We start from the raw sequence: 14611 nt of genomic DNA, 5'->3' as shown, positions 1-14611 counted from the left end.
GACTCTCTGCAGAACAGGGCTGAGTTTCCCAGAGGCATCGTAGCGCTACGTTCATCGTAGCGCTATGATGAACGCCATAGCTTACGATGAACGTAGCGCTACGGTGCGCTAACCCTCTGGGAAACTCAGCCCAGGTCTGTAGACGATGCAGTTAACATGGCCCTTCACTACATTATACGGCATCTGGAACACACAGGCACATATGTCAGGATCTTGTTTGTGGATTTCAGCTCTGCCTTCAAAACTATCCTCCCGCCCATACTGGAGTATGAGCTCTCCCTGCTGCACGTGCCCAACTACCTGCAGGTGGATCTCCGACTTCCTGTCCGACAGGAAACAGCACATGAAGCTGGGCAAAAATATATCAGACTGTCCTTTGTTGGGGTAGATCTGAGACGACATATCACTACAAACTTATTGTAGCTGGCTCGGAACAATCAGTAGGCCTACAATGTGAACAAAGAGCCCCCTTTCCCTTTTGTTCTTTATTTTTTATTATTATTTATTTATTTATTTTACATAGAAAGGCACATGGAAAGGCACATTTTAATACAATAAAATCTGTAAAGGCACATTTTAATAAAATAAAATACTGCGGCTTAAAACAACCTTATGGCTGCAGTAGAACTCATTTTCAGCTTTAAAAAATAAATAAATGGTGACTTAACATTTTAAAAGGTTCTAATTCTAACTAATGAAAAAGTGTGGAAAAGCGCGCTCCAACCTCTGTGTGGGGTGCTGTAGCCTCTGAATGTGTAATCAGCAAAAGTGGACAAGCCAGGCCAGCACTCCTAACTGGAATAATCGACTTTTAATCTTTATTGATCTTATGCAAGCCACATAGCACAGACGTTTTGGGTCAGGCTCTTTCTCAATGTGTCTGTGGCCATAGATTCCTCAAAGAACGATGACTGGCAGATCGTTTTCTGATCGGGCACAAACGGATCTCTATCCAGAGCTCGTGAGATCAGGATGGTCTCACGAGGCTAGTTTTAAATCTCCCTGATCCATTCTCTTTTTTCTAGAATCTGTGTGTCGAAATGGAAGCACTGGGAGTGCATCTGATGGGGATATAGAGACATTTATGGTGGCTATCTATCCATCTCTATCTATCTATCTATCTATCTATCTATCTATCTATCTATCTATCTATCTATCTATCTATCTATCTATCTATCTATCTCTACTGTTTATCTTTCTATCTCTTTCTCTTATCTACATTTATGTATCTGTCTGTGTAAGTAACCATGTATCTTTATCTGCCCCGCCCTGCCCTTTTCTCACTCTCTTTTATGGTCAGAAGGATCATCTACAGCTGCCATACCCCTGGCCCATCCCTCAACAGAGGCATGATGTGTTCACTACACATACACACCCACATATGGTAAAATGGTAAATGGACTGCGCTTATATAGCTCTTTTCCACCTTATAGCGGCACTCAAAGCGATTTACAATGGCCTCTTATTCACCCATTCACACACACTCACACACCAATGGCAGTAGCTGCCATGCAAGGTGCTAATCTGCTCATTGGGAGCAATTTGGGGTTAGGTGTCTTGCTCAAGGACACTTCGACATGTGGACAGTCGGAGATGGGATTCGAACCAGACCCTTCGATCATTGAAAGACCTGCTCTACCATAAGCTACAGCCGCCCCCCAATACACACACATTGCGCAAATTCAAGAGAGGTTTTGATTAGATTTGTTCAGATCTTAATAGAGGTGCATCTTTGTCAAGCTCAAATATCAGTTCCGTTCTAAGGGCAATCTTAAATGTCATCATTCATATCATATGTGGATTGCTTATTCTACTACTGATTCTGAATATTAGAGCTATGTGGTCGCATTTTAATTTATTGCAGAATATAATGTTTATTATTGATAAAATAAATAATAACATATATTCATGGTGTCATTTGTAAATGAAAAAGTAGCACATGTATGGATGTTATAGGGTAGGCATGGAGTAAATGGAAGGGCCCTTGTTTTCATTAAATATGTGGTCTTGTTTTACTCAGGGTTCCCACAGGCTCTTAAAGGAAAATGCTCGTTTTTGACAACCTGGACCTTATTTACGACATATTATAAGAAGTTTGACTCACCAAGATCACTTTTGTGTTGTTCGGAGGCCTGTAGAAGAAATTTAAAATCCAGCGCGAGCCAGTATATCCATGTAATGGCGGCGCACGGGGCACTGAGAATGCAGTTTCTCAAAATCCATTTTCGGCCGCTAAACGGTTGTTTTCATCAATCAGATTGCATGAATCTACAGTTGAGATTCCTCAACGCGAGCCATTGTTTCGGTTTTCAAATACGTGGTCTGTAGCCTCTGTAATATGATCTTTACACGCCTCTCCCCCACTTGCTCCAGCACGCATGCGCACAGGCCAGCGCGCAGACTGACTATTCTCCGGCTCACATTCTCTGCGCTACGATCGGATTGTTGCTGACGAATGACGACAACAATATTCTCGGCACCAACAACGATCGTAGCGCAGAGAATGTGAGGGAGAATAGTCAGTCTGCGCGCTGGCCTGTGCGCATGCGTGCTGGAGCAAGTGGGGGAGAGGCGTGTAAAGATCATATTACAGAGGCTACAGACCACGTATTTGAAAACCGAAACAATGGCTCGCGTTGAGGAATCTCAACTGTAGATTCATGCAATCTGATTGATGAAAACAACCGTTTAGCGGCCGAAAATGGATTTTGAGAAACTGCATTCTCAGTGCCCCGTGCGCCGGCATTACATGGATATACTGGCTCGCGCTGGATTTTAAATTTCTTCTACAGGCCTCCGAACAACACAAAAGTGATCTTGGTGAGTCAAACTTCTTATAATATGTCGTAAATAAGGTCCAGGTTGTCAAAAACGAGCATTTTCCTTTAAAAAGTCTAGAATTTAATAATCAAAATTGGATTAGGAAGTTACTTCTGTGCCGATAACTTACTAAATGTGTTTGGGGGACTTAGGCCTATTTCCTTTTTCATAGTAATTTTCCTTCATACATGTTTTGCTAGTATGGCTGTGGAATAGTTATTCTATTCAAAGTGGTCAAAAAGGTCTTAAAAAGTTACATTTAACTTCTAGAATCCTGCAGGAACCCTTTACTAATCAAACATTTCCTAGTTCTGGCCATATACACTGTATTGGTCAGCCATAGGCAGATATTGGGTTACTGTAGCTCTAGCTGAATACGGGGTCAGTCTTTACTTTTTTATAGGCTGTCAACTGGCTTACATATGGGCCAGTTCTGGCAAAGTTGGGTGTGGGCCAGCACATGCTGGGGCGTAATTCTTGCCAGATCTGGCAAGAGTCTGGCAACCGGATTTGGGCCCAGTTGGTTCTTCCGGCTTGCTGGATTTGGGCCCTTATAGGGCCAAACCATTTTGGATACCTCGGTGAGGTCTTGCTTCGAGTTAAGTGCCTCTCGCCTGACTTCAAGTTAAAACAGCCTGATTACTTCAAGTTAAGACATCCTAATGGTTACAGACATTCGCCAAGCGTTGCCAATAACTAAGCCGATTATCTTCTGATTTCCAGGCAACACCGTGCTTGACCTAGTGCTACTCTTCCACATGACCAAAGCATGTTAACGGGGAGGACAGATGGAAGAACAAAACAGGGCGAAGAGGAGGAGAAAAGGCAGAATCAAAACGTGGAGTATGTCCGTCTTTTGTCAGGACGCCATCACCTTCCTCCGACTAAAGGTTAATGTATATAGATCTGTCTAATTATGTTTTGCAAAGATGCCTTGCACAAAATGGACAGCCAAACCATGATGAATGGCCAAAAGTTGTCATCCAACTGTTCTGCTTTTATTTGATTCTGTGACATGAGGGCCCAATATAGGATACACTACAAATAAACTGGTTGTGGAGGGTAACAACGATCTCTCCTTTTTACTTAAGCAAAGCAAAAGGTGTTTCAACCCAGCCCCAGGTCTCTGTATGGCCACTGTCCAGTGTTTGACATCCAGGCAGAAGTAGTTGGTTTGAGAGCTCAGAGTTCCAAGCACAGGGATAGAGTGAGTTGTAGATGCAGAAGACACCCAGGAGGAGACAGGCCTCTGGGACTCTACAGTCTAGCATCAGGTGTGGTCGCGAGCGTCTGTGGTGGGATTCTGCCAGCTGTGGGGAAAAAGGGAGACAGAAGTGAGGACTCTCTTGATGTTCTGCTGAATATGATAAGTACATTTAAACGTGATGAAATTTAGATAAAATACACCTCAATAAAGTTTAAGTTGTCCATGGTGAATGGGTTATTTATTTCAAAACTGGTTTTAGTCTATAACTGTCTCACCCAATATATCTCTTATTTTCCGTATGGCTGTCTTTTTGGCTCGGTATTCACTCTGTTCAACTCTGAAATTACAAAATTATGGTTATATATAGTACTCGTAGTAGTAAAATTCCAGCGAATTAACTAGTAAGTTACAATCACAATCTTTCACTCACAATCTTGACTTTGTCACAGCATCAAGTCTGAGGAGTGCAGATAGGACATTTTTCTGGGTGTCAGAGGAAAGAGCCTCGTAGGAGTTCAGCTCACCTGTGTGAGACACAAAGACATCATAGGGAGAAAAAATCTATAAAATACAATACAATCACAATGCAATCCGATGAAACACAATAGAGTAGAATAGAATAATGAGATGTTTTCACTGGCTAAGGTAACATTACCTGAGATGATGAGCTGGGTGGCGAGGCTGCGTACAGCAGGAAACAGTTGTTTCTCAGTGAACAACTGAACACCCTCCTCACATAGGTGACTTAACACCACCTAGCCGGGACAATTACGATCAGAAACATAAAGGAAGTCACTCTGGCACGACTCTAGGGGCACATGGTCTCACTTGAGAGAGAGCATGTTATCTAATGTGTGTTTACATTTAATGTATATTTGTGTTTACCTTTAAAGGGTACTGCAAACCATTGGTTTCATAAACTTTACAAATCATATATATGCTCCAATCAAGGTAATTATGTTATGTTATGTTATTTTATGTTAGCATTTGAGTGAACTAAACCTTTAATCAGGTGTACGTACCTGATAGGCATCTATGAAGGGGTGTAGCAACGCCCGCAGGAAGGAAGTGATGGCTTGCCCCTCCTCTGTCTCTGTCACTTCCCGTTGGCTGGTGTGAACAGCTCCACACTCCCTCAGTAAGGAGCACGCTTCCTCGAAGTCCTGAGGACAAACTCTTTTTTTTTCTTTTACGTTTTCACTATGAGTCAGTAATGGCAACGGACGGTACCGAAGCAACAAACGGTAATAATAATATAATAATATGCGGCTGAAAGTCCAGACTCGTAGTGAAAACGTCAAAAAAAATTGTGATGAGTCTGGTTTACCAGGCTACCTTCGGTACATCTGATGGCGAATTATAGGTCAATAAATCTATTACTACATATATATACACCTACCAAAGCATTCTGCTCCACATGTGAATATGCCTATAGCCTACAAATGATTTGTTTTTTTTAGGTATATACAGCATCCCTCAAAACAATGCAAAATCAGCTTCATGTTATACTCAGCTTAGCTAACGTACGTATATATACGTATGTATATGGTTCAGCATCTATAGTCAGCGTATGAGAAAGATAATTTGTTAGTTGTAACCGTACTTGTGAGGTCCTGTCCGGGACGAAGACGAACTCGTTGGAGAAGACCTGCTGTAGGAACCTGAAGAAACTGAAGATGACCTCTGGGAGCAGGATAGAGACATGATGAGACTGTGGTACATATGGCCTGTCTGTGTGTGTGTGTGTGTGTGTGTGTGTGTGTGTGTGTGTGTGTGTACTAGTTACTCACCCCTCTGTGTACTCCCTGTGGTGTGCATGGCCACAGCAAGCAAAGCCGGACGCACAAACACATGAAGTGCCTGGTTCCTATAAGAGGCCACCATGCGAATCACCCCCGCACTTCTGACCACACCTTCCTCTGCACTGATAGGTCGCTTCCCCAGAGGTCCCTCCTCCTCCACCAGGTGGACACGCCCACCTTCACGGCGAACCGCAGAGCTGTGCAGGGCCACGCTGGATGATATCACATCAGAGTCAGGGACCTGCTCTGGAGAGGCAGACAAGGATCAGAATTACAAGACTGTGGTTACAAGACTGTGGGTGCATTAAGTATTACAAGATTAAGTATTACAATTACAAGACTGTGGGTGCGTTAAGTAGCTGAGCGCTCAGTGAGCGATCAGAATTCCCACAGGTTGCTCAGTTACGCTCAGACTGATCTGCTCAGACCACAAGTGAGCAGTTTTGAACTATGATCTGTTTGAGCCAAACACCACGTCATCATCTTCATCACCTGAGCAAAAAAAAAACAAGGGGCGTGTTTTGGCTTGGGAATCGTTGGGACACTGCTCATTAATCACACATGATTGACAACAGGTGAAAACTGCTTTTAAAAACTGCTCAGCGCTCAAAGTGAGCATTCGCTCACAGAGCGCTCAGCTACTTAACGAACCCATTGTGTATGTGTGTGTGTGTGTGTGTGTGTGTGTGTGTGTGTGTGTGTGTGTGTGTGTGTGTGTGTGTGTGTGTGAGCGCGTTAGAGACAGCTCGCCAGAGTTCCTCTGAGGGTAAGTTTGCTTATAGTACTCTGTAATTTCCTCTCGGGGATCAATACAGTACCTAACTACCTGCCTCTGTGCTCCCTTTGGAAGAAGCAGGTGGCCCAGAAAGCAAAATGAGTGATCAGCCAGCCTGGCATGTGAGTTCACTATGATGCCCCCAGGCCGGCAGTATAAAAGGCCCCTTTGGAGAACAAACGCAATACTAACCCCTTCATTCCTTCCGCCATCAGCCTATTGAACGACAGTTCATATTCAGTATTTATTTATTTATTTATGGGAGCTGTAAAAGGTTTTATTCTACTTTTTTTGTCCTGCTGCTTGTTGTTTTTCCTGTATTGACCTATAGTATGCATGTTGATCTACTATCTCTGACATACGCATAAGTACCTTGCCTGTGAGTTTTTAAGTTGTGTGTGTACGGAATGAATGGGTAGGTTGCAAATGAATTGCCCTCCTTGGGACCAATAATGGTCTGAATTTGAATAATTGTGTTATGCACCCTAGTGCAAGTTTGATGTTTTATCTAATCTTTCCCATCTGCATAATCAGGCCAATATAGGAACCGTGACCGTAATGACTTAAAAAAACAAAACAAAAAAACATCAGCTTGTTGGTTCAATGGTTCTACTGTCAAAGGAGACCTTATTCTTTCACTATACTCAGAAGCGTCATGCCTATAGAACTTGCACATGCCCCCTCAGATTTGGGGGTACATTTCTGTTATTGTTTGTTTACGATTACATTTTACAATGCGGAGCTATGATTATTTTCTCTTCTGAGCTGAATGTATTATTTTAATTATGTCATAGACCACCTCGAAAACCCACCATAACCTCTTTCAAAAAGCCAAACACCCTCTTTCCCGGTGGATTTGGTTTCTTCCAAATTAACACTGGACCTGCGAGCCCCCCCCCTCGCCTCGTCTCAGATAAACACGTTTTCATGGTCTGCTTGCATACATTTAGATTAAGGTTGTCCTTAACTGATGAACAGGTCCTCCAAATATTAGGCTATTCAGTATATCAGATTCAATATACTTCATACCTCAGTATACAGTATATAATTCGGACCAATGTCAAGTGAGTAAAAAAAAGTAGATTTGTTTTCCCTTACTTTTATTTTGAAAGTCCTTGAAAGAACGCTACTGGTAAGTTTAATTTCACACCGCTTGAGTGGCAACTGGTAGTGTGCTGTGTCCTGATTTTAAACTGCAAAAATGCACAAAAAAACACTAGAATTGTGCTCGCAATGCGCGCGCTAATAACCTCTCGCTATCTCGTGCCCCCTCGGTTTTTTGGGGTTGCATGACGCCCCTAACTATACTAAATACCAATCATATGTGCAACCCTGTACAACTACTCCCTTTCCAGCCCTGGGTCAAATAGAATGGTGTAAGAAGTGCTGAAAACCATTAATCCGTCCACCCGTCCATCCATCCATGAATCCAACCAGTGCATCCACCCACACTCCCACCGAGCGGAGCCCCCTACCTGGCCAGTGCAAACGGGCCCCAAAGTGCCGCGCCAGCCCCCTGAGCCAGAGCGTCCTGTGGGTGAGGAGGTCCCAGGCCAGGCCCTCCTCCAGGGCTGCAGGGAGGTTCTGGAGCAGCAGGCAGGCTATGAGGGACCAGGGGCTCAGCACAACCCCCTCCTCCTGGACACGGACCACCAGGTGGGCCAGCCAGTTCACACAGGCCTGGGCCTCCGGACCGGGCTTCTGGGGAAGGTCTCTATGTGTTTGGTGGGGCGGGGGTGAAAAGTATGACAGTAGTAATAATAATGTTGTTCAAATGATCAGGCTCTCTAAAAAATCCATAGACACATGAAGTACACAGAGCGTGTGTGTGTGCGTGTCTGTGTGTGCATGTGTCTGTGTGCATATGCGTGTGTGTGTGTGTGTGTGTGTGCGTGCATGTTCTTTACCTGGGGATGAGGTTATATTGGCAGCGGTTGATTCTTCCCTGAGATAGCTGTCGGACTGACAGAGGGCGGCCAAAGTTCACGTGCATGCTGCCGAAGTCCTCCTCCAGGACCCTCCTGGCCTTCAACAGGCCCTGGAGGAAGAGAAGAACAGAGAGAGAGAAAGAGAGACAGAAAGGGAGAGAGAGGGAGAGAGTGGCAGAGAAATTCAAGATATGCCGTTTGTACGGTGCATTGGGTGAGCGGACACCAAAGCATTACTTAGTAACACAGACTTAGTGTACCTTGGTGGTCTCTTTAGGCTTGGGGATGCCCAGTAGCTCGTGAGCCAGGATGGATTCCTCCAGTACCCTGTCATAGCTGATACTGATGGGCACCAAACTGATGTCATACACCTCCCCTTTAAAGAAGGGCTCTAATACCATGTGCATCATACCTGCAACATACACACGCACACACACACACACACACACACACACACACACACACACACACACACACACACACACACACACACACACACACAGGGATAAAGAGTGCAGGGGTTATTAGTAGTTCAATAACAGTGTGTATCATTAAGGTGACACACTCAGCAGCACAATACTCTAAACTGGACGCTCACCCAGCTTGGGAGTAAGAGATTTCAGACTGCGACTCCTTAGACCTTCCACATAGAACTCCATAGGAGCAAATCCTTTCTAGAGACAGAGAGAAAAGTTTCATAATAGAGTTGTTGTATATACAATGGGTAGTTCCAACCTCACAGTCTGATTGGTTAAGAGCTATTTTATATTCATGATATACCATCGGTAAAGCCTCTTTACAGTTCTAATTGAGTTATTACTGTGCCACATGTTAATTCGATTTAGCTTTTTTCAAGCTTTCTATCCATGTGTAATAACATGGCAGAACTTTCTAGAGAGCAGCAGCATCCCCACAAACTCATCTGATTGTGTGTTGTCCTTCCAGAATGACCCCTTACTACAAACACTTTCTGAATATGGCATCAGTGAGTGATGCACTAGCCGTAGTTTCTGGGGTCTCTGCCTGTTGCTGAAGTGCTGTGTCTCTCTGAATTTGCTTGCTGTGCAATGTGCACCATACACCAATCAAACCGCACAATTAACCGGGGGACAATTTTGATATTTTTACCTAGAGCTATGTAAACTAGCTAGATAACTAGCGTAAAATATACTGTAGCAAGCTGGCTGAGACTGTCACTCCTGAGTTGACGATTTACCATAATCTTGTGCCAGCCCAATAAACGGACCACTAGCTAACAACCAGTTTGTTGGTAATTATGTTTGACAAGTTAATATGTTGCACAGCACATATACCGTGCAATTTGTTCATGGCTGGCTAGGTTGCTATCAAAGTCAAGTATGGTATTACTTTTGGTTGCTAGGGCTAGTTGTTTGTCGCTAAGGAATAGAAGATCATATCCAGGGGTGGGAAACTTGCTGAAAGCAAAGTGGACAGACACTTTCCATTTCATTTACAGTTCTAAACCCATGTTAACAATTGGATGCCATCAGATCATCAACCATTGGATGTCATTCCCCAAGGGTATATGATCATCATTTGCAACTGTACGTGATAGTTGTAGGAACTGCTAAGTCTTTGCGTTCACTAACATCAATCTAAAAGACACTGAATGAAATAGTTGATATGTATTCCAAAATATTTCCTGCTGATGTAACCGTTGTATAAAAGCAATAACTCACGGGTTGTGCTGGTCATGCAGCATGTAGCACACCCCCTTCAATATCGTCAGTAACCTGACGAGTTCTGAAAATAAGTGAATCGTGACTAGAATGGGACGAGGCAAGTCCGCACAGTGTAACGACCCTCACCCTGACTATGGTTCTGACGTACTCAGAGAGCACAGCCCAGTACAGCTTGTCTGAGCCTATAGCGCGACGGATGAAGAATGCTCCGGAACGACGCAGCATCTCCCCGATCATCTTCATCCCCATCAGAGCTGGAGGAGACGACAGAGGGACAGACGGACATGGAGAAAGACAGACAGATGGAGGGAGAGAGATGGAAAGGCAAATTAGACCAAATTATTACAGAAAATTCACTTTTTTGAGAACACTTGTTCAAAAGGGGATATGTCTATAGAGGCACAGTACATGCTTAGAAGGATTGTGAACTAATAATACTGACAAAACATGAGAACTTTGGAAAATGAACCTTGGGAAACAATATTATGTCCACAGACAATACAGTAATAATATGATATGCTGATGAACCAGTAACAGATCCTATATAACTGTAATAGATACTTGCGAATTCCTGCAGCAATCACGGGGATAGGCAGGTCATAGGTGAACAGGATATAGGAGAGGACCAGGAAGTCAACATAGCTCCTGTGATTGGGCATCAGGATGACCGGAGACTCCTGGATAGCTTGCTGAAGCTGAGGGGGGTACAAACAAGCCAGATCAACTTGCAGTACTACGTAGTAGTATTATAGTGGTTACTTTGAAGTAATACCACAGTACTTCATTCGTTTTAAAGTTGTTATTAGTAGAGTATTAGACATATTACAGTATTAGGTCATATTGTAACCAACCCTATTGACATCTTCCCATTATGTGAAAAGACTGGCATGTAGACTCACAGCTGATTATTAGATATAATACATGACAGTAAATAGCACGGAGGTAAACAGATGGTATTCTGACTCCCATACAGCCCGTTTCTGGACGGCGTTACGGTCTGGCTGATAGATGCTGTCTCTTGTGTTCCCATTAGTGAGATTGGCCTGTTTTGGTCAGTCCGCCTGGTCTACAAAGCAAGACTCCACAATTTAGTGTCGCAGAAAATTTTCTAAGGTACTCACAGATGGTTGTTTCTTCCACGCCGGGGCCTATTGGCAACTCTGCCTAAAAATGTTTAACATTAAACATTAAAAACTAATCATAAAAAAACAGCAGAGGCCGTTAGCGAGCGCTGTCCACCAGCTTCGCTCTCTTATTGCTAATGAGCCCCGGGGTGGAAGACACGGCCCTCCTGCGTCTGTGAGTACCTTTTACATTTCTCTGCGACACTTTATCGAGGAGTTTTGCTTTGTAGACCAGGCGGCCTGACCTAAACAGGCCAATCTCACTAATGGAAACTAATAAGAGACAGTAACTCCGTCCAGAAAGGGGCTTCCTCCCGTACCGACCCTGCCCAGACCGTCCTGGTTGACATGGATGCTGCTGAAGAGCCTCTTGAAGACCTTGCTGAGGGTGAACCCCAGGAGCCGGACGAACCCCATCTGAAGGTTGTGAGACATCTCCCCCAGTATCCCAGAAGCCTCCTCTCTCACGGCGGCCGCCGTCTTCCCGCTCTCCACGGCGATCTTCGCAGACGCCAGCCGTGTCGGGGCGAGGTATGTCATGTAATCACAATCACCGACCATTACCAATCACAAACCATTATCCTGAACACCCTTTATCTGATTACTAGTAATGAACAACGCTCTCAGTTTCAAAAAGGCGAACACTAACACACACGCCATCACCTCATTAATGACGTAGCGCATGTGCTGTGATTCAAGCACAGTCCTGTTGAGCTCTGCGACAGAGCAGGGTGGGGCTCCCCTGTAGGTCGGGGGGGTGAAGGTCCTGAGAGCGTGGCACAGGTCGCTCCTCCTCCTCCGCTCATCCAGGATGTCCACAAACTCCTCCTCCTCCTCCATCTCCTGCCTGCTATGCTCCACACACTGGACAACACAGCAAGAGTTTGGCTGGAGAATGAGACGCCCAAGAAATGAGAAGTAGGCTAGCTCACATGATTGAAAGTGAAAGTGAAAATGACAGTAACAATATGAAGAGCATTAAGTTATTGTAATAATATGTTCTATTCTATTCCTCTATTAATTCTATTTTGAGACCAGTCATTCCCGTGACAATGTTGACAAGCGATTTCGATATCGAACTACTGTATTGTGTTCACACTATTGTAGTTTTTTTTTTACACTTCACGAGGGCGAGGGCCTTGCACACCGTGGAGCGGACTGATGCCTAAAGATAAGATGAGCGTCTGACATGACTTCCCTGGTAAAACAAGACTATGATCACGATCAGCTGAAAAGACTTCACGAAGATATCACGTAGACTAGGCTATTATCGGGGCTACAGGCAATAGCGATGCATGACCGCCTCGAGCAAGAATAGCATCTATTTTGGGGCAACACTCATCAACTGAGACAACAGCCAAATAACAGCCACATCGGACAATTATAAACAATAACATACCAGTTTTGCCAACGTTTTATCGGGGTATACGGGGGGTGTAGCCTAAGCTAACTCTGGCAGCAGGTGCTCGTCTTGTCTCATAGCCTAGGCTACTCCGCTGTTTTCTTTGTCAGGCGAAACTCGAAGCCAATGGGTTGGCCGGGTTTGGGGAACTCCTCCCGCGATTGTCACGTTTGCGCAACTCCCCATAGGCTAATCCGTGAATGAATGCGGTCAAACTCCGCTCGGTGGTCATTCGTTTCTAACATGTTATCCCGCGGCCAGTCTAAACATAGGCCTATCTGCCACAGTGACGTTCCATGTCAAATAATCCTGAAAACCAACATCTACATTAGGCTATTTCAAGTGCGAGCAGATGCAACATTTTCTTATCAGTTAGAGGTAAGGTAAGGTATCAGCAGGTAAAGACTGACCTTCAGATTCCATCACACATTCTCGATCTCCCATTTTATCAGTAGACTATACCGTCATTTGTTTGTCTGTGGATCTAAATGGAGTTTAATAGGCCTAACTGAGGTTCAATCGCACAACGATTTCTCCAATCTAACGAGAAGCATCAACTCAACTATACACCGTGCCTACGAGGCAGCTCCCTGCCTATTATCCACAGTAGGCCTACCTACAGTCAAGCCGAAGGTCTGCACACTTCACCTTCACCACGTTTTTATTACGTTACAGACTACAACCTACGTTACAGACTTACATCTCAAGCAGTAGGCCTATCAGTGGAAACAAAATGCACCTCAGGTCACTTTTGGGTGTCATCAAAGGGTGTGCACACTTGTGTACGTGTATTTTACATTTCGATTTTGAATAAAGTAGCACAAATGTCTAAAAACCTGTTTTCACTTTGTCATATGGGCTACTTTGTGTCGAATCTCGAGACAAAAATGAACTCAATCTATTGCAGAATAAGTCTGTAACATAATAAAACATGAGAGAAGGGGTAACACTTTACAATAAGGGTACATTAATACGCATTAGTTAATGCATTATTAAGCATTAAGCAACAGTTAACTAATGTCTCTATTAACCATTTACTAATGTTATTTATGTTAGCTAAGGTTAACTCACCTAATCCTTTAACCCTAACCTTAACTAATGTATTAATTAACATGAGTAACCTAACATAACCCTAAATAAGCATTAGTTAACAGTTAACTAGTGTTTTTATGACCTTTATTGTAAAGTGTGACCAGAGAAGGTGAAAGGGGTGTGCAGACTTTCCAGCTTGACTGTCTGTATACTTATAAAGCCAATAACCTATCTGCTCTCTCTCGTTCCTTTGCTTTCACATCCCACCCCTCCCCATCTTCTCATCTGCTTCTCTATCTGCTATCCAGGCACCAAGCAGGGCTCTGAGCTGCTCTATCTGCTATAGGTAGGCTACCATGCAGTGGTCTGAGCTGCTCTATCTGCTATCCAGGCACCAAGCAGGGCTCTGAGCTGTTTTATCTGCTATAGTAGGTACCATGCAGGGGTCTGACTGAGCTGCTCTATCTGCTATCCAGGTACCATGCAGGGGTCTGACTGAGCTGCTCTATCTGCTATCCAGGTACCATGCAGGGGTCTGACTGAGCTGCTCTATCTGCTATCCAGGTACCATGCAGGGGTCTGACTGAGCTGCTCTATCTGCTATCCAGGTACCATGCAGGGGTCTGACTAAGCTGCTCTATCTGCTATTTAGGTACCATGCAGTGGTCTGACTGAGCTGCTCTATCTGCTATCCAGGTACCATGCAGGGGTCTGACTGAGCTGCTCTATCTGCTATCCAGGTACCATGCAGGGGTCTGACTGAGCTGCTCTATCTGCTATCCAGGTACCATGCAGGGGTCTGACTGAGCTGCTCTATC

At 44.3% G+C, this 14611-nt stretch overlaps 1 protein-coding gene across 1 annotated transcript; it reads right to left on the bottom strand.

Moving 5' to 3' along the window:
• Positions 1–3703: 3703 nt before the first annotated feature.
• On the bottom strand, positions 3704–12870 carry LOC311322133 (dihydroxyacetone phosphate acyltransferase-like). The gene is given in 17 exon segments (XM_084454165.1): positions 3704–4130; positions 4303–4364; positions 4458–4551; positions 4683–4782; positions 5050–5190; positions 5631–5710; positions 5818–6075; positions 8080–8318; positions 8512–8642; positions 8793–8944; positions 9131–9206; positions 10362–10481; positions 10483–10489; positions 10797–10930; positions 11684–11860; positions 12023–12247; positions 12759–12870. Coding segments are annotated over 16 exon segments (2001 nt in total). The 5' UTR covers positions 12200–12247; positions 12759–12870; the 3' UTR covers positions 3704–4077.
• Between the last annotated feature and the right edge of the window lie 1741 nt (positions 12871–14611).

Source organism: Borostomias antarcticus (assembly GCF_949987555.1).
Source record: "Borostomias antarcticus genome assembly, chromosome: 19".
NCBI classification, from domain to species: Eukaryota; Metazoa; Chordata; class Actinopteri; order Stomiiformes; family Stomiidae; genus Borostomias; species Borostomias antarcticus.
The sequence above is the reverse complement of the archived record's forward strand: the minus strand, read 5'-3'. Positions and strand labels throughout refer to the sequence as shown.